This window comes from Monodon monoceros, unplaced genomic scaffold (assembly GCF_005190385.1).
Source record: "Monodon monoceros isolate NGI ecotype Baffin Bay Population unplaced genomic scaffold, NGI_Narwhal_1 Super_Scaffold_6, whole genome shotgun sequence".
Taxonomy (NCBI): Eukaryota; Metazoa; Chordata; class Mammalia; order Artiodactyla; family Monodontidae; genus Monodon; species Monodon monoceros.
The window spans coordinates 39,316,622-39,341,680 of NW_021703783.1; the positions used below are offsets into that span (position 1 = coordinate 39,316,622).

The 25,059-nt window shown below is 51.8% G+C and overlaps 1 protein-coding gene and 1 non-coding gene across 4 annotated transcripts in view; one reads left to right on the plus strand and one right to left on the minus strand.

The window, feature by feature from the left end:
* Positions 1-58: 58 nt before the first annotated feature.
* Positions 59-25,059, minus strand: part of GALNT6 (polypeptide N-acetylgalactosaminyltransferase 6) — a 35,126-nt gene continuing 10,125 nt past the window's right edge. For 2 of the 3 annotated variants that reach the window (XM_029206651.1, XM_029206652.1), the window contains 10 exons: positions 22,783-23,375; positions 20,699-20,871; positions 12,115-12,264; positions 10,850-11,084; positions 7,515-7,632; positions 5,709-5,909; positions 5,047-5,178; positions 4,331-4,432; positions 2,754-2,906; positions 59-1,691 (listed from right to left, as the gene is read on the minus strand). In XM_029206651.1, the coding sequence (XP_029062484.1) occupies positions 1,578-1,691; positions 2,754-2,906; positions 4,331-4,432; positions 5,047-5,178; positions 5,709-5,909; positions 7,515-7,632; positions 10,850-11,084; positions 12,115-12,264; positions 20,699-20,871; positions 22,783-23,273 (1,869 nt within the window). In that variant the 5' untranslated portion in view covers positions 23,274-23,375 and the 3' untranslated portion in view covers positions 59-1,577. Of the gene's footprint in view, positions 1,692-2,753; positions 2,907-4,330; positions 4,433-5,046; positions 5,179-5,708; positions 5,910-7,514; positions 7,633-10,849; positions 11,085-12,114; positions 12,265-20,698; positions 20,872-22,782; positions 23,376-23,692; positions 24,085-25,059 lie in introns of those variants that run through there. The other variant, XM_029206653.1, reaches the window with a different exon arrangement.
* LOC114886275 lies at positions 23,972-24,078 on the plus strand. The gene has a single exon (XR_003791283.1). It is a non-coding gene; the product is annotated as a U6 spliceosomal RNA (small nuclear RNA).

Consider the following 25,059-nt stretch of genomic DNA (forward strand, 5'->3'; position numbering starts at 1 on the left):
CAAACAGATCAGCTAAGGGGCATAGCAGGGGAGGAGGAACCCAGTGCAAACTTCCTTTACCAATGCCATAAAACCTTTATTTCCAGTGGGATCTCATGTGCAATTCTCTTCTCTTTCTGGGAAAGAACTTTTCCCTTTCCCCACTCCAGGACACGTCCTGGCCACTCTCTCCTCTCCCTTTGGCTGGGCTACTCCATGGGACCTAGGAGACTTCCTGCGGTGGGGAGTTGCGTGGGAAGCAGAGGCAGCTGTGGTCCCACGGCACCCTCATGTGGTGCTGTCCAAGAAGACAGCCTGCTACTAGGAAGCCCTCCAAGAAGGAATGAGTCCTCTGGGCAGCTGGGCTCTCTACTTCAGGCAAAGCAGCCATGCGTGGTGGGGTCCAACTTGCTTGAGGAAGAGCTGACACGCACGGCAGGTCTGCTCTGTGCGGGGAGTTCACGCGAGAACCGCAGACGAGGCGTCACGCAGTCGTGCTCCACACTACCTGCTGTCCCGGCTTCTTCAGACTTCCCAGGGCTCTTGTTAGCCTTATCTGGGTCCTAGCCTCAGGGCTGCCGATACATGGTTGTGTGGCCTGGGGCAAATAACTTCACTTATCTGGCCTTGGTTTCATAATATGAAAATGATAGGGCTGGACTAAAACGATGATTTTCAAATTGTGCTTGCAGACTTTCAGAAAAGTTCAGGGGCTGGTGGGCAATGCCCTCACCCACCCTCATTTTCATCCGTGGCTATTTTGCTTCTGAACGACATTATACATGGAGCACTGAAAAAAGGTTCTGGGACTTAAACCTGAGAATCACTGGCTCCACAAGTTTTCTTTCAAAACCGAACATCTCGGGATTCCTAAATATGGTCTCCCTCACAGCTACCTGGCTGCACTGCTCTAGGCTTTATGGAGACGAGCCAGCCAGAAATGATCAGACTGGAGGGAAGAGAGAATGGGGAGCTGATGGCTAGTTGCCTAGTGTTCTTGTGGTGTGGTGGGAGGAGCCCAGGTTCAGGATACAGACCAGCTCCTTTATTTCTCTCTGCCTCAGCGTTCTTGTCTATAAAATGGGCACGGTGGTTCCTGTCTTTTTCACGGGACTATCGTGCAGATGAAATAAGATAAAGGATTCCTGTCAAGAAGCTTCAGGTAATGTTAGCAAGGGAGACTCTTAGACCTCTAATCCCTCTGGTAGAATATACTGTTTCACTGGATTCTGTGGGTGTTCTAGATGATCAGGGATTCAGGACGTGGCTGCAGAGGTACTTTTCTTGAAATCAGCATTGCTGCCCTGGGCTCTAGCCCAGCTGCCTCCTCTGCTTTGCAAGTCTGTTTCTAGGGCAGAAGGAGAACTCTAGGTAACGTATTATGTGTTCTAACTGTCTCTTCCACCAACATGGAGGAAAGAAAATGGGCCCAATGTTGTTGCAAGGAGTAGGAAGGTCCTGCCTTGATTTGCATCGAGTTTGAAATCCATCTTTAAGGCCGACAGGGAACTGATGATCAGGTTCTCAAACATCAGGTTCCCCCAAATCCTGTTTCCTAAGAGGCTTGTGGGATCTCCCACAGGGGGGTGATCCAGGGCCTAGATGAACAGCCAGTGCTGGTAGGGATCACTGGGATTGCAGGTGGCCATGGCTGGCTTTTTGTCCTTGGATGTCAGGCAGGTACCAGATCCTGAGTTCCTGATGAGTTGATCCTAAAAAGATGACACGGCAAACGGTCAGCCTGGGCCTCAGACCTCTGACAGTGCTACTAGGGGGCAATGAAATAGGGGTCAGTAGACAAAAGGCAAAGGAAACCCAATGAGGCACAGAGAGGGCACTTCCAAATTCCTTTCCTTGGATGCCAGATACTCTGACGGGATGCATGCCTGAATTTCCACCTGTGCGTGGTACCAATTCTCCACCCCCAGCTTTAGCATGAATGGCTGAAACAGAGGAAGGCAGGACCATGGGCTAACTGAAAACGGCTTTCAGGACCACCCCCCACTCCAGATGGCCAGTCTCGAAGACCTGGGCCACTGCTGCCCACCCGCACCTTCTGCCTTTGATCATGTTCAGACTCCTCCCTTCCCTGTAGCTCCAAGGTTAGGCTCCTCTTTCCCTAAGCCAAGGACTGAGGACTGGGGCGGAGTGGGGTGTGGAGGCTCACTGGGGGCTGCTGGTTTGGGCCCAATCCTGTAGAAGTTACATCATTTATCCCGAGGCAGTGTGGTGGAATGGGAAGAACCCATGCTTTCGAGTCAGATTTATCTAGATCAGAACCCCAGGCCTACCATTTACTAGTGAAGGGTCTTGGGCCAGTCACAAACTTGCTGAGCTTCGGCTGGCCCATCTCTAGTGATGGGGACACCACCTACTTGGAAGATTAACCAAACCAATGTATGTGAGTGCTCAGCCTTGTGCCCGGCACACAGAGGCCAGGCAGGAACCACAAGTGACCCTTCAACTTCATCTACTTGTGTTCAGCCTAAAAATACGTCAGCTATGACAGAGCTGGTCCTGGACCGTAACCCCGACCCCATCTTTTTTTTTTTTTTTTTCCGACCCCATCGTCATATCAAGCAGAACCAGCCATCACCAAACCTTACTTAAGCCCTGAGAACCCTGCCTGTGACCAAGCGCACATTCTCCATACTTTCTATTGTACATTGTCCGGATCCACCCCGTAGTATCTCAGGCAGAAGATGCAGGAGGAAGGGAGGGGGCAGTTGTGGTCTCAGGCTCTTGATTCTGAGCTTTCTGGGCCGCTGACTCACCTGGGTGAATTTCCATTCCTCACCCTCGGGCACCTGGCTATTCTTGCCAGTGAAGTGGCAGCCCCTAAGGCCCAGAGTGTCAGCACCGGCATAGAGACACAGCTGCTTTGCAATGTTGTGGCGAAGGTCCCTCTGGGTTGTGTATTCAAAGTACTAGAACACAAGATAAGAGGAGGTTCTGAGAGGCAGGCAGAGAGTTTGCCCACCACCTTCCAAAGCCAACTGCCCTGAGATGCCAACCACAGACGGCCTCCTGGGGAGGAAAGTGAGTAGGTGCCAAGACTTTAGGAATTCATGTGCCACCGCATCTGGGTGATACTGGAATGACAGATAATAGTTACTAAATGTTTTTTCTTTAGTTAAAAACTTAGGGACTTCCCTGGCGGTCCAGTGGTCAGGACTCCACGCTCCCACTGCAGGGGGCACGGGTTCTATCCCTGGTCGGGGAACTAAGATCCCACATGCTGTAAGCCATGACCAAAAAAAAAGGTAAAAAAAAAAAAAATTAGCCTCATTTAAAGCATTATTGGTAAAATCATGTGCTAGTTCTTTTTTGCTAATAGATTACTATTGAAAATATGTTCATCAGTGTGCCACCTAAAATCACCACGCGGGCCAGCAGTACAGGAAATTGCTCCAGTGACTTTGTCTTCATTTGAACATCCTGTTGGCATCTGGTCAGTGGCCCATGCCACTCCTTTCCTTGTTTCAGCTGTTTTTTTTTTTGTTTTTTTTTTTTGTGGTACGCGGGCCTCCCACTGCCGCGGCCTCTCCCACTGCGGAGCACAGGCTCCGGACGCGCAGGCTCAGCGGCCATGGCTCACGGGCCCAGCCGTTCCGCGGCATGTGGGATCTTCCCAGACCGGGGCACGAACCCGTGTCCCCTGCATCGGCAGGCGGACTCTCAACCACTGCGCCACCAGGGAAGCCCTCAGCTCTGGTTCAAGTGCCTCTTACTTACCAAATGCTGGGCATTCAGGGTAGATTGAGGGGCTGGGTCCAGGGAGGTTATTAGTTATTCCTCAGGGAAGAGCTGGGCATTGTAGGGCATGGGGGAAATTCCCAGGATGCCAGGTAGCTGTGAGATGTCAGTAGGTGGTTGTTTTGGGGTCACTGATGGGTGCTAGGATCATAGTGGTACCTTCTGGGTAGGGAAGGCATTGAAGGTGGAAGTTGAGTGTAGCCGAGGGGCTCAAAAATTTTCCAGTCACCCTAAAACATCACTCAGCAGCTGGCATCCTCCAGGAAGCCTCCTCTGATGAACAATCCTTCCCTGCCGGGGTGGGGAGTGTGGGAAAAAAAAAAACCAAACCAAAAACCAATCCTCCCCCCCAGCCCCTCTCTAGCAGCCAGCACTGCTGCCCACTCCTCTCTGGATGCCCCTGGTCCACACTTAAGACCTTGTCTGTCGGTATCATGCATTCCCCCTCAGACTGGGGGCAGGGCTGGTATCTCCCCCTCTCTCTGGATCTCCCCTACCCTAGTCCTCAGGAAAGGACGATTATGAGCGGAGGAAGGGGGCCTGTGAAGAGAGAAGATGCCCCAGAGACAGGCTCGCCTCGGGCTGGGCTTTGTACCTGGTTGCCGCCAAGGCCATGGCAGGTGTACATGATGAGAGGCTTTCCTCCATTGTTATTCTCTCCCACATCGAGGCAATGATCCATGCCGAGGTTCTTGAGCTGCAGAATGTGGAGCAGAGAGGGGAACCAGGGGAGCACAGTTAGGAATTTTTCGGTTAGTGGTGTGGGATCCACCTGGAATAAATGTGCACGGCTGGATTTTTCCTCTGTGACTTTCCTCCTCGGCTCATTAAGGCAGACGCCTGAAGTGAATAGTAAAGTGAGGTGCAGAGCCCAGGGGTTGGGCAAGGTCAGGGTGGGCAACCTGCCAGGTCCCTGGGAGAAGCCCTCGGCATATGGGAATGTCCTTAAGAGCAGTGGTTCTCAAAGTGTGATCCCCAGACCGTCAGCATCACCTGAAGGCTTGTTAGAAACGCAAATTTTCAGGCCCCAACCCAGTCCTCCTGAATTAACAGCCTGCGTCTTAACAGACCTTCCTGGTGATTCTGAGGCCTGTGAGTATTTGAGAACCGCTGTTTAGGGGTTGTTTCCTCCTTCTAAGGTTTTTAGCTAGCTCTAGAAGCCCAGGGTGGCCTCTCGGTCCTCTTCCCGGATAAGGGAGCGTGGAGAGTAAAAATCAGTTGTTTGTCATCCAGCTGCGGGGTCAGTGGTCCTGAACTTTTCTCCCGGGGGTTCTGTGATGTTGGGTGGGCACATTGGTTCTCAAGACTCACAGCTCCATAGAAGGTGGGCTTCAGGTCAGGAACAAACATCTCTGGGTAGATGTTGTGCAGGAACCAAGAAAAGTTGCGACAGTTCAGTCGTTCCCTCAGCTGCAGTCGCTCCGAAATGTCCCCAAAGGATTTCTGTCAACCGAGCCAGCCCCCTCAGGGTCAGTTCCACCAGCCTTGACCTTCTTGTCTGGGTGGAAGCAGCCCAGAGTTCCTGGGACTACTTTCTCCCAGAGTGGGTCTCCTGTTCATTCCTGCTTAGGACCAGTTGGGCCCCACATCTGATCCCGACCCCCCTGCCTCGGCTTTGGGACCTGCACCCATACCACCACCCCCATCTCCTGTGAACTCCCATTTTTCTCCCAGTCCTCAATTCCTAGTTTCTCAGAGTAAAGCCATTCTTCCCATAAGAGGTTCTTCCTCCAAATCTTTTCTCCCTCTCCTCCTAAAAGATACTGGGGCTCTCCAGGCAGGGACAACAAAGCCTCCTCTCCTCATGCTCTAGCCTCCAAAGTAGAGCCTGGACTCTAGCTCCCAAGGTCTGAGGGGTAAAGGCACCAGGTGGTGGAGATGGGTGGGTCTCTGTCGTCATTAAGCTCTTGACCAGGGGCTGGGATTCTGCCCTTCTATTCATCTAAACACCTCCTGAGCAGCCTCCCCCTCACCTCTCGGGCCATCTTTGCTGCCTGCAGATTCCTCCTGTAGAAAATCTCCTTGTAGCTATCCATCCAGACCTCAGCCAGGCGCACTTGGTTGCGAGCAATGACACTGATGCCCTTGGGGAAGGTGTGAGGGCTCTTGGTACGGAACACGTGGCCAACCACAGAGCAGGGGATGATCTCCAGTTGGCCCCCGCACTGCCACACCTGCCGTAAGAGGATATGGGATGGGGTTTTCAGGGGGTGGGTGGGAAAACCTCCCCCCGCAAGCAGCTCTGTTCCATTCCCAGGGTGCCAGACCCCAGGTCCACGGACTCAGGGAAATGCTGCGCTGCGCCCTCTCGCTGGAAAAAAAGACACTGACCAGGCTTCTTCCCAGGCCATAACTACACAATCTCTGGCTCTCTGATGTTGGTTCACTCTGATTAAAGCAAACAGGAATTTGCAGGGTCCTGAGGGTTACCAGGGCCCACTTTGGAGAAAAGCCAGTTGGCGAATTTTATGTACATCTACTACTGTGAGCTCTGGCCACCTGGCTTTTTTTTTTTTTTTTTTTTTGCAGTACGCGGGCCTCTCACTGTTGTGGCCTCTCCCGTTGTGGAGCACAGGCTCCAGACGCGCAGGCTCAGTGGCCATGGCTCACGGGCCCAGCTGCTCCGCGGCATGTGGGAGCTTCCCGGACTGAGGCACGAACCCGCGTCCCCTGCATCAGCAGGCGGACTCTCAACCACTGCACCACCAGGGAAGCCCCCCCTGGCTTTTTGACCTGGAAATGTGATTTTATCAGCTCACGCAGGTGTTACTGGAAACTCAAGCTCCTCCAAATCGAGATCAACTTGTGACCTAATCGAAGCATCAAATCATTAATTAACAGCTACCATCAGGTGGCTTGTGATCACCTGGACCTTTAGCACACTAGCTTCCTTGCAGAGAGACTGAACAGAGGTCAGAGGCTCATGGACGAGCCTAGGATCAGAACCATGGGAGTTATGGTGACTGAGCTGGTGACCCTCCTCTGTCAGAGCGCTGGTTTACGACATCCCTTCCACCTGTGTCTTCTCCTTTTTTCAGGTTTTTAGATTGGGAGGTATGTTGTGATTCATTTTAGTATAGCAGCAACAGAAACACATAATCATAGCCATAGTAACAGCAGGTATCAATGATGTGCTTGTATGTGCCAAGCACTGTGAGAGGTGACTTCATAAACAAGCTGATTCGCTTGTTAATTACTCTCCACTGGATGGGGATCTGTGTAGATTTCATGGAGAGGCAAGCCCTTCTTCCAACCTCATCCTGATTTTCCTTATTCCTGAAATCCCTCAGTTCTGGGGCCCACCAGAATTTGGCCATCATCTTCTCCTACGGTTATGAAGGGCTTGCTGAACAGAGGGGGAGGGAAACTCCTAAGGCTACCACGGCATGAGGTCTCTGACCTGGAAAGCAGAGCCTGATTTTTCCAGAAAAAGGATAGTGACTGCTTACTGACCTGTTCCACCTTCACCCTAACCCTTTTCCAACAGACATCATGAAAGATGTCACCAGTCCCCAGATGTCTGGTTCCTATTACCTCTATTACCCCTTCCCTCTGAGGAGTTCTGCCCAGTAATTTGTTCTCAAGTTGTCCAATCCGACCCCCAAGCCCCTACTGCCGTGGACAGGGAGGGGCAGAGGGAAGATGGAGCCATGACGGGAAACAGCCACCCTTCCAAGTTCAGCTGAAGAACTGATATCCCTGGCACTGCCTAAGAGACAGGTTCTCAGGCCGTCCCCTGGGGCGTTGTGGTTCCCCCGCGAAGCCCTCTTCACTCTCACCCGGAAGGACATTTCCACGTTCTCCCCTCCCCAGATCTCCATCTGATTATCATAGGTACCGATGTGCTCAAAGTAGGACTTGGAGATGGAGAAGAGGCCACCAGCAAACGTCGGGGATCTGGAGAGACAGAGGGAGAAGCATGTGCATCTTCTGGGGGGAAGAGGGGCCAGAACCTGGCGTGGAAAGCTGTGAACTCACCGATGACGCCTCCTAAACTCCCTCCCTCCTCCTCTCCTCTCACCTGGGATATGCAGCCCCTCTTCCACTAGCTTATGCACTTAGCAAATGTTTATTGAGCTTTTATTATGTTCTCTTCACCTTCTAAGATCAGGTTGAGGAGAGATGTAATTATCATTACTCTCTTCTAAAAGGCATTCATTCACTCATTCATTCAACCAAGGATGTGTTACACACGGGCTTCCAGGGCCTGTGCTACGTGTTAGTCGTACAGAGTAGACAGATCTTGTCCTCTTGAGAGCTCAGTGTAGTAGCTGAGGGAAAAGCCACAATCGTTTGCTTTTTGGCAGCAAAGTTCCTAAAGCACAGTAGATACTCGGTTATCAGAAGCTATGTGAAACTGTTTTTGGACATCGGTGCTCCCAGAAACAGAGTAGGAAGCGAGGTGAAATTAAGCTCAACTTGAACTACAGGGAGCATTTGGGGGCTACAACAAGATTCTGGCTTTCAGACAAAGGCAGGGAGGCACAGACCCATGTTTAGATTAATTGACAAAAACATCTAGAACTTAGATACCACGTTGCTCATGAGAGGGGCTGGGCTAAGGGCTGAAGGCGGGGGTGGCAGACAGGGCAGGAGTGCACAGAGATCATCAGCTGTTGGCCTCTGTGCCACGCCAGGCTGGCTTGGATGGGGCTTTGCTGCCCTCAGTGGGTGGCTCCATGTGGCACAACCATGCAGAAACCTTCTCTGTCAGCCCAGAACCGGTCAAGGTGCTTCACACACAGCAGGGGCTCAATCAGTGTGCACTGGACTGACTGGTCAAGGCTATTACCCAGGGCCTTGGCGTTACCCTATGGCTGTTGTTGTCACCCTGAAGTTGGCTCCTGCAGCCACTTTCTGGAAGGAATTTCGGTTGGGAAACCCTCAAGCTCAGGCAAGCTTTCTGTCACTGGTTGTGGCCTCTCCCAGGGGTTCTAAGCCAGCCCAAGTAAGGCCAGGAAAGCCTCAGAGTCCTGAGATCCTAGATGAGCATTCTGGAACTAACCTGCTGCTTCCTTTTTTAAAAAATAATTTTATTTATTTATTTGTTTTTGGCTGCATTGGGTCTTCGTTGCTGTGTGCAGGCTTTCTCTAGTTGTGACGAGCGGGGGCTACTCTTCGTGGCAGTGCATGGGGCTTCTCATTGCGGTGGCTTCTTTTGTTTCAGAGCACGGGCTCTAGGTGCATGGGCTTCAGCAGTTGTGGCACAGGGGCTCAGTAGTTGTGGCTCGCGGGCTCTAGAGCACAGGCTCAGTAGTCGTGGCGCACAGGCTTAGTTGCTCCGCTGCATGTGGGATCTTCCTGGACCAGGGATCGAACCCGTGTCCCCTGCATTGGCAGGTGGATTCTTAACCACTGCGCCACCGGGGAAGTCCCTAACCTGCTACTTCTTCAGGGTTTCCCCGACCTGGGTCTGTCTCTTGGCTTTGAGAGGTCCCTCTGACCGAGAGGTCCCTCTGACCAAGAAGCCACTGACAAATTATCTCTGAGGATAAACTCTACACGGGGAACTTCGCTGCAGACCCATAACCAACAGGCAACCTCTGGAAACACTCTGCATTTCCTGGCCTGCTTCTTAGGGTCCCCTCACCTCTCCTCCTGGCCTCCGGTTGACTTTGGGAATGGAGGAAGGGAGGGTGCTGCCTGCAGGCCTCCTGGTGGGTACTATGCAAGTGCCTCAGGCAAGCCCTGCACACCACCAGGGCATTTGGACCAGGGAGCAAATTAATTCCTCAAACACTGGAGCTTTGTCTTCCAGTTGTATGGTCCTCGGACATCAGAGCGGGGGACGTCAGTGATGGGTGGGGGCCAGGTGCCCTGTCCCTGACTGTGCCACTGTGTGCCTGGCCCCCAGCTTGGGGGAAGGGGGTTTTGTTGATGTACATCTCAAACAAAAGACATCTATGAATCAAGCAAAGGGTCTATAGGGAGTTCTAATTTCTTTTCTCTCTCCTGCTTTCTCCTTTCCCCTCTGCTCCTTCTAAAGGACACAGAGCGGCTGGCTGTGTTCAGGACCACGGGATTCCTTCCCGTGGTCCACCCGAGCCCTCCCTACTGAGGCTCTGGGCAGCATTTCTTAGGATTTGGGCATGTGCATGGGTAGAAAGCCTTCCCTTTTATCTCTGCTCACCATATCCCCAAACTCTGCTTCCCTCCATCCCTGGTATATATATTTTGTTGACCCTTCAGTTTCCTGACCAGTATAGGAAAGCAATGGCACAGATAATCCGGAAGCAGAGGGTACTCTAAAAGTCACTCCCCAGCTCGGTTTAGCTGAGACGTCTGTGGTCTCTAACGACACCAACAGGCAATCTGGAGAGGGAGGGGCAGGGTGGGTGCGTGAGGGGAAGGCAAACCCAGCTGGGCATCAAACAATGGCTACCCTTTCAAGCACCTGCCCTCTAGCCCAGGGGTTGGCAGACTGTGGCCTGTGGGCCAAAGCTGGCCTGGCTTTCTAAGGTTCCGGCAAAGAATGGTCTTTGCATCTTGAAAGGGTTATTTTTTGTAGCAAAACCTACAATATCTGCTATGTAGCCCTTTGCCCGAAAGAGTTCAGGGCAACTGCAGCACACGGTAAACGGCAGGACACCTGTCCGTTTTCCTCTAATATGTTCGCAGTCTTTTCAAAGACGGTGACCTGGGTGCGCACACCACCCCCTCTTATTATAATGGCTATTTTACAATGGCCTCTACCCTCCATCTCTCTGAAAGCAGCAGTCACACCCTTCTACATGTATGGAGGAATAAATGGGATAAGGTGTGGAAAGCCCTCAGCCCAGGGCCTGGCACACAGAAGGTGGTGAGTGAGAGCCAGCTGCTATGGTGAGAGGTAGGACAGAGCCATGACGGGGACACGGGCTTGGGGCCAGATGGGCGGGATGGGCATCCTTGTTCCACCGCTTTCTAGTGTATTGTCTGAGGCCAGCTGTTCATCACCAGGAGCCTCGATGTTCTCACCTGCAAAGCAGGCTAATCACAGTACCTACCGCATAGGGGATGACAATTAAATATGCCAAGTGATTCATAGAGCACCTCATAAATGCTGACCTGAGATGGCCCGGGTCCCTGGGACCGTGGAGACCAGGATGTGGGCCCACCAGGCTACAGTACTTACTTGATGGGGTAGGTCTCATCCTTGCGCCTCTGCTTCTCATGTGAAGGTATGGTCTCCCAGCCGAAAGTCAAGCTCCAGTCAAAGTTGCCACGACTCTGGACTCGGCCCCTCTGGATGGGCTTGGAGAACTCAAAAGTGTTCAGGTCGATAGTGACAATGTTTGGGCTCACCACCACCGTCTCGTCCTCGGCGATGCGAGCCAGGAGGGGCTCCAGCCAGCCATGGAAGCACTCACCTGCAGGTCGGCACCAGGAGACATCAGTCAGGGTCCTGCCCACAGCTGAGCCCGTGCCCGCCACCAGCGGGGAGCCCCAGGATGACAAGCGCTCACTCCCTAGCTGTAGACAGGGAAACACGTGCAAGCCCCACGGCCACAGAGAGTGGACAGAGATCTCCCAGGACCCTCCTACACCTGCCCTCTCCCCCCAAAAGAGGTGGAGGTGGCTTTGGAGGGGAGAATGGAGGTCTCAGGGGAGTAACATGGTGGACCCAAAGGCACAGGGAAGGCCCTGGAGGGGTGTCTTCAGGGTCTGTAGCCTATCCACTCAGTCGGCCCTCCCCACCCAAGTGTGGGTTTCACAGGGGGGTGTCCCCTCTCCCAGGGATCTCTGCACCTCACGCTTCAGCTCCAGTTGTAGAATAATCATCCCTTTGGGATTTTCGATGAACTGCATATATGACTTGATTTAGCCTTCATTTTGTTGGTAAGGTTGGCATCCTCATCCCACTTAACAGAAGAGAAAACTGAGGTCTGGTTAGTGGCAGGGCCAGGACGCAAATCTAGGGCTTCTGACTCCAAGGCTATAGCTTCTCAGAATTTGTATCACTGCTTTTAGGGAACATTTCTTTCCCTGACAATGGTGGGGAAGTGTTTTGTTTTGGGGCAAGAAGCAGGCCTTCCTGGCCCCACGTGGCCCTGCAGGAAAGTGCCATGCCAACCAGTGCCCAGTGGCGACAGGAGGCCTCTCCGGGGGGCTGAGCTCAGAATGAGGTTCAGATGGTGGGGGGAGAGAGGAACGTCTGGGGCTCCAGAACACACTCCCAGCAACTGTGGGGTTACCAGTTGTTTTTGGGCTGTGTGTACCTCCTGATAACCATCCTTGGCACTGGGGTGAGAAAGGGGTAGAAGAAGTTAGGGGAGTCCCAAGCCTGCTTCGATCCTGGGACAGCAGAGCTGAAGGTGCTCTGCTGAGGCCATGGTCCCAGCTCTTCATTCTGCCAGGGAGGGAAGGGGGACAGAGCCAGGCCGGCCCTCTTCTACTCACAGTGGGCATCCAGGAAGGTGAGCACCTCCGCCTGGGCCACGCTGGCTCCCAGCAGCCGGGCGGTGATCAGCCCCTTCCGTTCCTCCTGACGCACCACCTTTACCACCTGCAGCTGCTTCACGTACTGCTCCAGCGGCTCCTTCAGGTACTCTGGAAGGGACAGGGTCATTGTCGCCAGCTCACCAGTTTGCTGCAAACCTAATCCCCCGTGTGCACCAAGTCTGGGCGTTCTCAGGCCTCCAGCAGGCCTGCATTTTAACCCTCCCGTCCACACTGCGCTGAGCAACTCCACAGAAGCCCAAGGTCGGGGGTGGTGGTGGAAGGACGAGGTCCCCTGTGTGGTCCCACTGCACGTGGCCGCCTTGCCAGGACGTTCCACCGGCTCTGTTGGGCCCATCCTGTGTCTGCTCACTGGGGCGCCTTCTCTGATGTCTGAGACAGGACCTCAGAGTTGTTTCTTTGGTCTCAAATCAAGTATCAACTTCTGACAAAGGCTCTCAGATGCCCCTCTTGGTCTCTGCACCCTCTCAGCCCCCCATCTTTTCAGAGCTAGGCCTTGGGCCTCCCCTCCTTTCCACACCTGGGGGTTGTGGCAGTCATTTCTCCCTGTCTGAGTCCCTGTCTCCCAGGCTCTTCAGAGTAAGTCTGACAGGTAAAGCGGACACAAGTATTGATTTCTGGCTTCTGGGGCAGCAGCAAGAAGTCTTACTCTAATCCTCTTTTTTAAAACATAAATTTATTTATTTATTTTTGGCTGCGTTGGATCTTCATTGCTGCGCGTGGGGTTTCTCTAGTTGTGGCGAGCGGGGGCTGCTCTTCATTGCGGTGCGTGGGCTTCTCATTGCGGTGGCTTCTCTCGCTGTGGAGCACAGGCTCCAGGTGCGTGGGCTTCAGTAGTTGTGGCACGTGGGCTCAGCAGTTGTGGCTCGCAGGCTCTAGAGCTCAGGCTTCAGTAGTTGCGGTGCACAGGCTTAGTTGCTCCGTGGCATGTGGGATCTTCCCAGACCAGGGCTCGAACCTGTGTCCCCTGCATTGGCAGGCGGATTCTTAACCACTGCGCCACCAGGGAAGTCCCTCCTCTAATCCTCTTTATTACCTCCTCTGCACATGGAATTCTTTAGGAAGATGAAAAGATGCTGAGCGGCTTTTTAATTACATTTAAAAACCACGTACCCAGCACCTCCGTGAGCTAGGCACAGTGTGTGCCTGGCCACCCAGGGAACGGGCCACGGCAGGGTAGGTGATGAGTGACCTGCTAGAGGTGGTGCAGGGCTGGGGGAGTCTCCAGGAGGGGGAATTGGAGGGGGTGGGGAAAGCGCTTTGAAGGGAGGGGTATCTGCTGAGATCTCCAGCCCCTTCTGAGAGAGGGCTCACTTCATGACTCTTGTTATTTAGTCGGAAATCCTCAGAGCATTAAATATAGCCCTATTCTGAAGCAATGCACCTTGGAACATAGTCCAGATCTTAGTGATGTTTCAGTACCTGCTGTTTTGGTTTACCTGTGCCACTGTTCTGTTCCCCGCTGTGCAGAATGGAGTTGCCTGTGGTTTCAGAAGTGGCGGCTGACTGTGTCCTTTCTCTTGAGGGCTGTGGGATCGGCCCAGAGCTTAAGCCTCGCTCTCCATGCCGTGTCACACAAACTGGGGTCCGAAGTCAGTTCTGTGGAGGCGTGACTGATCTCTCGCTCTACTCGTTTTGTTTTTCTTTTTGGCCACACCGCGTAGAATGAGGGATCTTAGTTCCCCCACCGGGGATGGAACCCGGGCCCCCTGCAGTGGAAACTCGGACTCTTAAGCACTGGACCGCCAGGGAAGTCACTCTCTCTCTACTTTGACGCACTCACACACACACACACACACACACACACACACACACACACACACAGCCCAAATACTTGAGCACTACTATGTGCCACTCATGGAACTAGGTGCTTCCATGTTGACTTTTTTTTGCTGTACGTGGGCCTCTCACTGTCGTGGCCTCTCCCATTGCGGAGCACAGGCTCCGGACGCGCAGGCTCAGTGGCCATGGCTCACGGGCCCAGCCGCTCCGCGGCATGTGGGATCTTCCCGGACCGGGGCACAAACCCGTGTCCCCTGCATCGGCAGGCGGACTCTCAACCGCTGTGCCACCAGGGAAGCCTTAACTTTCTTATTTAATCTTCTCTGTAAAGATTAAAGCGCTATGAAATAGGCAGTATTGTCCCCCGTGTTTATGAATCAAAATTAGCCTCATTTGGCAGCTTCAGCCCAGCACTCACTTAGCAAACACCTGTGAACACACTGCCAGGTGCCAGCCACCATCCTGGGCAGGGAGGGCCGGGGTCTGGGTCCTGCCTTCATGGAGCTCCTAGGCTCATCCTCCAAGTACAGCCCCGAGTGCTGGCTCTAACAGGGAGGTGGGAGGATCCCCGTGCGGGAGACTTACCTTCTCGGCGCGGCTGCTGGCGGACATTTCCCCTGAGAACATAACTGTGCTTACAGGAAGTTCATGGTGGTGGAGATAACCCAGGGACAAAACATCATAGGAAGTGGGTTTTGCGGTAAGAGCACGCCAAGCATTGAGCTGTGAGCGTCAGGGCAGCCTGAGCTCTACAGAGCCCTTCTCCCATGCCTTCCCTCCTATCTCGGGTGGCTAGGTGGGACCTGGGAATTCTGAGGGTGAGCCTAAGGCCCTTTGATGGTGGGGGGCGGCGGGGTGAGATAGCTCTCCTAAGTCAGGCCCCTCCCTGGACCCACTGGACATAAACCCAAGAGCTGAGTGCAGCAGAGCCGAGTGTGGAAAGACAGACGGTCCCAACCATTTTCCCTTATGTCCCCTAGATGAGACCCTCCTCATTTAGGTTCAACACCACACCACCCTGGCCCGGCTTCATTCCTCACGGCTGGAGTCTATGAGACTCCTGTGACCCCCCCCCGCACATGCCATACTCAGTGCCATGTCTGAAATACCATCTATATGCAGATGCTCCTGGGCCTTTTTTCCTGGCCTTGCCATCTTCACTTGGATGTCTAACAAAACCAGAAACCTAACACGCCTGAAATGGTGCCGCAGATTTCTTCCCTACCTGCCCTCCCAGCCTCCCCCCATGTAAATACATGGTACCAGCACCCCTCCAGCTGCTCTAAACTAGGAATCGTGCTGGACTCTCCCCCTCTCCCCCTCCACAAACAGTCCTTCAGCGAATATGGCCAGTTCTCTCTCTCCATCCCCACCGTCACTGCAGCAATCATGTCTTAAGTGGTCTCCCGGCCTCTACTCTACACTCCTCTTCCCAATCTATTCGTGACATTGCAGCCACAGTGAGTTCTCTCTTAAAAGTATAAATCACATCATGTCACTACGGTGGTTTAAAATTGCACTTAAAAAACGAATCCAGGGCTTCCTTGGTGGCGCAGTGGTTGAGAGTCCGCCTGCCGATGCAGGGGACACGGGTTCGTGCCCTGGTCTGGGAAGATCCCACATGCCGCGGAGCGGCTGGGCCCATGAGCCATGGCCGCTGAGCCTGCGCGTCCGGAGCCTGTGCTCCACAACGGGAGAGACCACAACAGTGAGAGGCCTGCGTACCGCAAAAAAAAAAAAAAAAAAAGAATCCAAACAGTATGATGGTTCCTCAAAAAATTAAACAAAGAACTACCATATGATCCAGTAATTCCACTTCTGGGTATACAGCCAAAATAACTGAAAGCAGGGACTCAAAAAAATATTTGTACAGCCATGTTGATAGCAGCATTATTCACAATAGTCAAAAATGTGGAAACGATCCAAATGTCCATGGGTGGATGAATGAATAAACAAATGTGGTCTACACAAACAACGGTGTCCTCAGCCTTAAAAAGGAAGCAAATTCTGACATGTGACAACATGGATGAACCTTGAAGACATTATGCTAAGTGAAATAAGCCAGACACAAAAGGTCACATACTGTATGATACCACCTACACAAGGTACCTCCAGTAGTCAAATTCATAGACAGAAAGTGGAATGGGGGCTGTCAGGGGTTGGGGGGCTAGGGAATGGGGAGTTATTGTTTAATGGGCATAGAGTTTCAATTTGGGAAGACGAAAGAGTTCTGGTGATGGTTTCACAACAATGAGAATGTATTTAATGCCAATGAATGGAACACTTAAAACCGGTGAAGATGGTAAATTTTATGTATATTTCACCACACACATTCAAAACTCCAAACACTACACTACTGCTTAAAAAGGTCTTGTGATTCAGTTCTGCTCACCTTTGTAAACTCACTTTGTATCAGTGCTGTTTCTGCCGCCTTGCTCGCTTCTCTGCAGCCATGTTGACCTTATTTCTGCCCCATTAACACACTAAGCCTCAGGGCCTTTGCGCTGGCTGCTCCCTTTGTGGGGAGCGTTCGGAGTAGCCTTGGCTACTCTGACTAAAAAAGCTGCCTAATCACCTGCATTCTTATTTTTCTTCTAATTTAATTTCTTCATAGCACTTATTATTACCTGCAATTATTTATTTTCTGTCTTTCCCATTAAAAAAGTAAGCTCTAAAAAGACAGACACCTTGTTCAACTGTTCACTGTTATACCCCTGGAGCCTGCCCAGGGTCTGGTGCTCAGTAGGTACTGATAAATACTATTAAGCACATCAGTGAACCGCCTTTATTTATGCTTCTCTCGTGTGGACTCTCCCTCTCTACTCTGGCTGCTGAAAAATCTAGAAACGAGAAACAAAACAGAAAGCCTTTCTTGTAGGGAGGACTTCCTCTCTTAACTTTTCCTCTCTCCTTTTATGCTGTTTTCATTTCATGCCCATCTATACTCTAGCCAGCCTCAAATCGAACTGCAATGGGGAAATTTTTCTTGATTAATCCTTTTGCAAGGAGAACAGGAGAAAGGAACGAGTGTAACACCCTTTGGGCGTATTCTACAATCCTCCCGCCCAGATGGAACATTTAGACACTGGGCTATATTTTGGAACCCAAATCAGGACTCATTATCAGCCTCTTTCCATCTCCAAGTGTGAGGATTAAACTGGCAGGTGAAACTGACATGCGGGAATAGAATTTCTTTATGGCGAAGAAAATATTGAATGGAAACTTTCCTAGAAAATCCAGGACATAGGGTTACTACAGAGACATCTTCCTATATTATAAAACAAGGAAAGAGGTAACAAATAGCAGTAATAAAGCAACTTTACTTGTTAGAATAGACACTGGAAGTTGTAATTCAACTAGAGTTGGAGGCTTTGAATAATTCCTAACTTGCATTACTGGTGTCTCTTAGGAGTTCAGGGGGCCACGAGAGGAACTGCCACTCACTTCAGTCCTGACCGGCCAGGGGAGATGGCAGTGGGGGAAATCATGGGCTAATCCAAAGTGCTCCCAATGTCTCCTCCCCTGCGTTTCTCACAGTGTGTTTCCTGACTTCAGGAAACACACACCTCCTCTCCTTTCCTCTCCCTGCTGATTCCTCTTCCCTTCCTACAGCCCCTCTCCCAGGCCAACCCCATCTCCCCACTCCTTCTCTCTCCTTGGGGAACTTGCTCACAGAGGATCCTATTCATATCTCGGCTCTCTGGGTCCTTGGTAAGTGTCTGATTTCCTCCCAACCATCTAGCGAATTCCCACAGGAGGGAGGCGTATGTTCTCCTACTCAGCCTCCCTGCCAAGGGCAGGGAAGGGCTTTGGACAAGGGGTTGCCGTGTCTGGGGCGTGGTAGACTGACAGGCTTGCGGGGGGGGGGGGGGGACAGGTTTTAGGAGCTTGTGGAATGTGCCAGACCAAGAGTGGCCCTCGGCTGCTGACCTAGCCATGCAGGAGGGAAGTCTGTGCCTGGGGACGGACTGTGAAGTGGGAAAGAAAAAGTTCCCCAGCCTGGCACAGGGCCTCTTTCTGATACCCGCCCCCCAGTATCAAATGCCCGTACACTTGTGGTCAAACCGTGCTGCCGGGCACCTGGATAGGAGAACAGAGAGCAAAGACATTGAATTTCAGCAGAGACACAGCCATTGTGTGTGTGTGTGTATAATGAGAGCCAGGTGATCTGATCAAATGGTCAAACATGGACTGCAGAGATGTCTGACCACAGATCTGAGGGTTTTTTCTTTCTTTGCCGAACTGAACATTGCTGAAAGTACCTCTAGAGTCCCAAAGCCCTCAAGGTAGGGTGGTTTATCCCGGGGTCCACAAATTCCCTGGAATTACAGGCACAAATGTGGGTCTGTGCACACTTGGGGCAGTTGTGCACTGTTCTAGAGAGAGGGGCATAGGTTTTAACAGGTTGTCAAAGGAGGCCAGGACCCAGGAAACTAAGAATGGCTGGTTTCGGTTTTTCAGGCAGGTGATTCCGAGATGCTGGAGTTGACAGTATGAGAGAGTCCAGGGCAACAAGGGAGAGGCCACCAGAAGGAACCGGAACAGGTCGGGTGGCCCGAGAGGGGCAGGCTCTTTGCCAAGCCCATCCTACTAGGCACAGGCCACCCTGCCCTTTCAAAGCTGTCCGTGGCAGCCTGGCACTAAGTCACTGGCTGGCCTGGTCAGAGGAACTGCCCAACTGTGCCTTAGGGATGTACACAATTCTGAGTGACAAGTTGAAACTGTTTAGAACTTCCACCACGTGGGATTCAAGGGAAGAAGCTTCTGAGGGATGGGCTGCTCAAGGTTGTGGGGAGAAGGGTGATGAGAGAGCCCAGTTTGAGAGGAAGGGCAGCTGATACACTGGTTTCCACTCCTTACAAACTGCTACTGAGACTGCCCGGAGGCCATTCTCAAGCCCCAACCCTCTCCGCCAAACTCCCTGCCCTCCCTTTCCAGAAGCTAATCTCTCTGCTCCTTATCTACCAGACCCTTTCGCTGCATCCCTGTACTTGTCTGCTTTTGTTTTGTAAGTGCTGCTAGGTGTCTGTCCTTCCCGGGGAAATGTGAGCTCCCTGAACAAATGGACGCAACAGTGCCCATGCTCAGCTTCTCCTCGCACTGCCCTCCGCGGCCCTAGTCCTCTTACCCAGAGGGCAGGAGGGGGCTGGGGGAGAGGAGGGGGCGTCAGCAGCTCCACTGGAGGGGCCGCACAGTTCCTGCCCTCGATACGGGAGCATGGGCACAGGAAGCCAACCCGGGAGAGCCCCAGCCCCCATGTGCCACCTGGGAGGAGGGCTCAGCTCCTGGAGGACCCCAGTCCACCGATGCATGGGTCCCGCAGTCCCTTTCCTAGTTCTGGCCCCGGCATCCCATGCTCAAGTGATTTATGAACTTCCTCTCTGGACTCGGGGTCCTCTTCCTCTCTTCCTGACAATTACCCTCCCCAAAGCTGCCATCCTTCTGAGATAAGGTCACCCTCCAGCTTAAGCACCTTCAATGATACCTCGTTTTATTTTCCCCCCCAAATAAATACTTTTAGCACGGCATGGATTTCATTCAACATCTTTTTAGTGTCATTTTCCACAGCACAAACACACTGATGTTTTTTTCCGGAAGTTCTCTCTTCCGGGACTGCCCTTCAACACCTCTTCTCTCCCTAAACACTCGGGCTTTCAGGAGCCGCTCTAATCTGGCCTCCATGGTGGACGGCCCCAGCCATGCCACACAGAAATAACACCTCCCATAGCGCCTTGCTCCCATACAAAGAATAAAATGAAACTAATGCACACGGAGCTCTTACTCAAGACTAAGTACCCTGTAGCGCATGAATGATCTAATTTACCATCTATCTCTGAGCCCTCGGCCACCCCTGTCTTCATTTTTAGAGGAGGGGACTGAGGTTCAGAGAGGCTAAGTGTCTCGCCCAAGGTCACAGAGCTAGGAAGAGTCAGAGCTGGGACTTGAGTTCCTGGGTGTCAGACTCTCAAGTCCATGCCCTTTCACGTCCGTTGGGGTGTGTTACAGGCCACACCATTGTGGTTGGTGCTGTTAGCAGTCATCTGACTACGGGAGCTGTTAGCCTACTCAGGGCAAGATGTCTCATTTGTCATTTGTCTTTTCTTTTGGCCACATGGCACGTGGGATCTTAGTTCCCCGACCAGGGATCGAACCTGGGCCCCCTGCATTGGAAGCGTGGAGTCTTACCCACTGGACCGCCAGGGAAGTCCCTCATCTGTCATTTGTCATACTATCCCCTATGCCTAAGTCAGTGCCAGGCACAAAGTACTCCGTAGATGTTTCTGGAATTGCTTTGAATGGTGGAAGTTTGGCAAGCAATCTCACTTGTCTATTACCAACTATAGCAAAGGGCTTCTGAGGTGGAATCTTCAAGAGCAAGGGAATGGTCCGGCAGGTAGGAAACAGAGGGAAGGCCGTCCCCACCCTCTGCCCTGCCCTGACCGCTCCTGGCATTTCTAACTTGGGGTTGGGCTTGGTAGCTCTAAGGGAGTCCTTGAAGCCAGAACTGCTAAGCTTTTGGAGCTTTGGGGGTAAAATGTGAATGAAGCTTGGGCTCTAGAAATGCGGTCTACCTGCCCCCTGGCCCCCACCTGCCTTCTTCCTGCTCCCAGCCTCTATGATGAGCTGTGATGCCAGACAACAGGCCATGAGGCAGTGCCTGTTCCCTCAGGAGCACCTGCCCTCTTTCACAGAATACCAGGGGAGACCCCAGGCCTCTCCTTGGGGGGCCCCCTAGCCTCACCTTCTGTGCTGGCATCATCCACCAGAATGATCTCCTTCAGCAGGACGGCTGGGGTGGTGTGCAGGACACTGTACACCGTCCGCAGCAGCGTGGACCAGGCCTCGTTGTGGAACACAATGATGACGCTGGTGGCAGGCAGTGGGGGGCAGCGCCGGAACTTCTGGTTGACACATCTGCAAGGATGAACGTGTAGATACAGCTCTCCAGGTCCCTGGGAGTTCTGGGGGCAGGGAGGGCTCGGTCCACAGATTCCTATAACCATCCTTTGCTCCTTGGATCCCCCAGCCTCCATTCCCCATTGGAGCTGGGAATAGCTGCTCCCTGTTTCCAGCTTCCCCACCATTTGCCACCTACTCTGAGCCTCTGCACAGGTCCTAACCAACCCACTCCAAAACCTGTCTTCCCCAGATCTGGCTCGGTGCCCCAGCGGTGATGCCGAGGGCATCCCCCTCACTTCTCTCATCTGCTCTAGGAGTTCCCAGGGCTGACTCTCTCTTCCTCAGTGATATGTGTACTGCATAAAGTGTAATCCAATCCAGAGGTCCCAGAGAGGAAGTAATAAAAGGCAACTCTGACATCTGAGAAAAGTGACTACAATTTCCATACTCAATAAGAGGAAAAGGCTTTTCTCTTTACAATGTACAGTTTCTCTCTAATCCATTTCCTCATGAATTCCCTGGAATCTGATACTATTATCACAAACAATTTCCTGTGACCTTTTCTCTATCCTCATCCACTCCAGCCACTCTGTGGCACTTGGCCACACTGCCACCCTCTCTGACACGCCATCTCGGCTGGGGGCAGGAATGTGTGAATGCTGGATCTCAAGGAGTCATGCGGCCTAATGACGTTTTTTTTTTTTAATCATTATAGTTTTAAAAACTATATATTTATTTTATTCATTTATTTTGTTGCGACAGGTCTTAGCTGCGGCTTGTGGGCTCCTAGTTGTGGCACATGGGCTCCTTGGTTGCAGCAGGTGGGCTCCTTAGTTGTGGCATGCGAACTCTTAGTTGTGGCATGCATGTGGGATCTAGTTCCCTGACCAGGGATCAAACCCAGGCCCCCTGCATTGGGAGCATGGAGTCTTAACCACTGCGCCACCAGGAAATTCCCTTGATGCCCTTTCTTAACCCCCTCTGCTGATCAGAGAGATTTCTCAGCAGCCTTCCAGAGGAGACTCCCAGACTTCCTCCACTGGCTGCCCTCACACCCACTGCCCTTCCTTGCTAGGAGCCCTAATAACTTGGGGTGGTTCCATGTTCTAGGCCTCCAATACTAGGTCCTAGTCTGAGGAACCCCAGGTTCAAAGTCCTAAAGAATCATGAACTCGAGGACGGGAACTGCCATGTGAGAAAAGGCCAAAAAGGGTATTACTCTTGAGTTGGGAATGACAAAGTGTACATGAGAAAGACACAAAATCTTTGATGTGAGGACAGTATGAACACAGACTGAAGTGGCTACGGCTCAAAGATCTAAGAACTGGTTCATTGCCTGGGATTGAAAGTACAAACAGCTTCAAATAAAGATTGGAATGAATTCTTGGCCCTGTGAGTCTTCACTGAAAGAAACCAGGAGGTGTGGGGATAATCCTGACCACCAGGGCTGCTGTTGGGAAATGCCCTTTGCCAAGAGCTCAGCAGCGGAGTCCTGCAGTCTCTGGGGCAGGCCTCAGCATGGGGCAAGGCCACCGAATATGTGGCCTGCAGTCAGGCCTTCCCAGTCACCCCTAGACCACGTCTGGTCCCAGCCTGGACAGAGGTCCTTTTTCTGTACCCTGTCACCTTCACAATTGTGTTTCACTCTCACAGGTCTCCCTGAGCCTCTGGCCTGACCATAATATGAACCCCACACAAAATCTTTGACGTGAGGATACAAAATCTTTTTGTATCAAAAGATACAAAATCTTTTGTGCCCTGGGATAAGGGCAATTGATTAGGAAAAGTGAAGGCTTAGAGGAAATCCTTGCCCATACTCAAAAATCCCTGTCAGCCCTTTACCTGGTACTCAGCCCGTGGCCATGGCCATACCAGCCACGCCTTTGGCAGAGCCCTGGCCTCACCCCAGGACACGGTGCTACTTACTCAGGGGGTCGGGTGTCCGGGCCCAGGGCCCTCTGCAGGGAGATGCGGTCGCTGGCAAAGGCATTGAAGCAGTGCTTCTTATAGCCCTCTTTCTTTTCCTGGGTCTCCTGGGGCGTCCACTGTTTCTTCTGAAATGCTTTCCCATCTGCCCCAGGGCCATTGGGGTCCTGTGGTGGCCGTTCCCAGAAGGGCTTCAGCTCAGCTGGGGCATAGAACTCGGGGAGGCAGGTCCGGTTTGTGGAGGCCAGTGTCTGCTGGGGCTCCGGAGCCCTGATCTGGAACTTGGGCATCGAATCCCTAAGGTTGTGCACGGCCCCCAGCATGAGGTCCAGGACATGATCCTTCTGGCTCACCAAGGATTTCAGCCATGGTTTCTCTGTGGCCTGCTCCCTGCTGCTTACATCCCTCTGCAGGATGAAGAGGAAGAGCACGAAGGCGCTGCCCACCATGGCCAGGCGCATGGCCATGTGGCGTCTGCGGAGCAGCCTCATCCTCTGGAACCAGTGGAAACCCTGGCTGGGTCAGCTCCAAGCGCTGGCCCGGCCCTGTAAATAGCCTGATGGGTTGTGGTGGCCACACCCTGGGGCCTCGGCCTGAGAAGGGGGGGATGAGAGAGAGAAATGACCCAAGGCAGTGGTGGGGAGGGAGTCGGGGGAGTCAGGGTTCGCGTCCAGGTTCTGCAGCTGAATGGTGACATCACCTTAGCCCAGTCACATCACTTTCCTGCACCTAAATTTCCTCCATCCAAAAAATGAGGAAAATGGACTCTGTTTCTTTTCTGCCCTAAGATTCTGACATTCATGGATCTAGAGTAATTGGAACACTGAAACTCTACATAAAGAGATTTAATCAACTTAACCACTTTGAGAAACAATTTGGCATTCTCTAGAAAAATTTAAAACGTACATACCCTATGACCCCACAATTCCTCTCCTGGTTTTATATCCCAGATAAACTCTGGCGCATGTATGCCAGGAGGCATGCACAAGAACGTTTCTAGCAGCACTGACGAAAAAGGCAAAAATCAGAAACAATCCAAATGTCTGTCAGCATTATAATGAATAAATAGCGTGAAATATCCATGGCACAGAGGACTGCACAGCAGTGACAAAGAATGAGCCACTTCTACATGCCACAACTTGGATGCAATGTTGAGTGAAAAAAATCACATCGCAGAAAGATACATCCAGTGCTCTGTTCGGCAGCACATAGACTAAAATTGGAACGATACAGAGAAGATTAGCATGGCCCCTGCGCAAGGATGACACGCAAATTCGTGAAATGTTCCATATTTTTTGCAGCACTATTTACAACAGCCAGGACATGGAAGCAACCTAAGTGTCCATCGACAGATGAATGGATAAAGAAGATGTGGCACATTTATACAATGGAATACTACTCGGCCATAAAAAGAAACGAAATTGAGTTATTTGTAGTGAGGTGGGTGGACCTAGAGTCTGTCATACAGAGTGAAGCAAGTCAGAAAGAGAAAAACAAATACCGTACGCTAACACATGTATATGGAATCTAAACAAACAAATAAAAAAGGTTCTGAAGAACCTAGGGGCAGGCCAGAAATAAAGATGCAGATGTAGAGAATGGACTTGAGGACACGGGGAGGGGGAAGGGTAAGCTGGGAAGAAGTGAGAGAGTGGCATGCACATATATACACTACCAAATGTAAAATAGATAGCTAGTGGGAAGCAGCCGCATAGCACAGGGAGATCAGCTCAGTGCTTTGTGACCACCTAGAGGGGTGGGATAGGGAGGATGGGAGGGAGATGCAAGAGGGAGGGGATATGGGGATATATGTATATGTATAGCTGATTCACTTTGTTACGCAGCAGAAACTAACACACCATTGTAAAGCAGTTATACTCCAATAAAGATGTTAAAAAAAAAAAGATACATCCAGTATGATTCCATTTATAGAAAATTTAAAAACACATAAAACTAAGCAACACATGTTTTATGAATACAAAAATGAATATGTGTGGGACTTCCCTGGTGGTCCAGTGGTTAGGACTCCGCGATTTCACTGCCATGGGCCCAGGTTCAATTCCTAGTCGGGGAACTAACGATTCCCGCAAGCCGAGAGGACTGGCCAAAAAAAAAAAAAAAAAAGGAATATGTGGTAGAGCTACATATAAAGAAAACTAAAGAAACAGTGAAACCGAAGTTTCTGAAGAGGGAGGAAAGATATGGGAATAAAGGCATACAGGGGACTTCAAAGTGAAGTGATTTTTTTTTAAAGTGGATGGTGGTGGGACTTCCCTG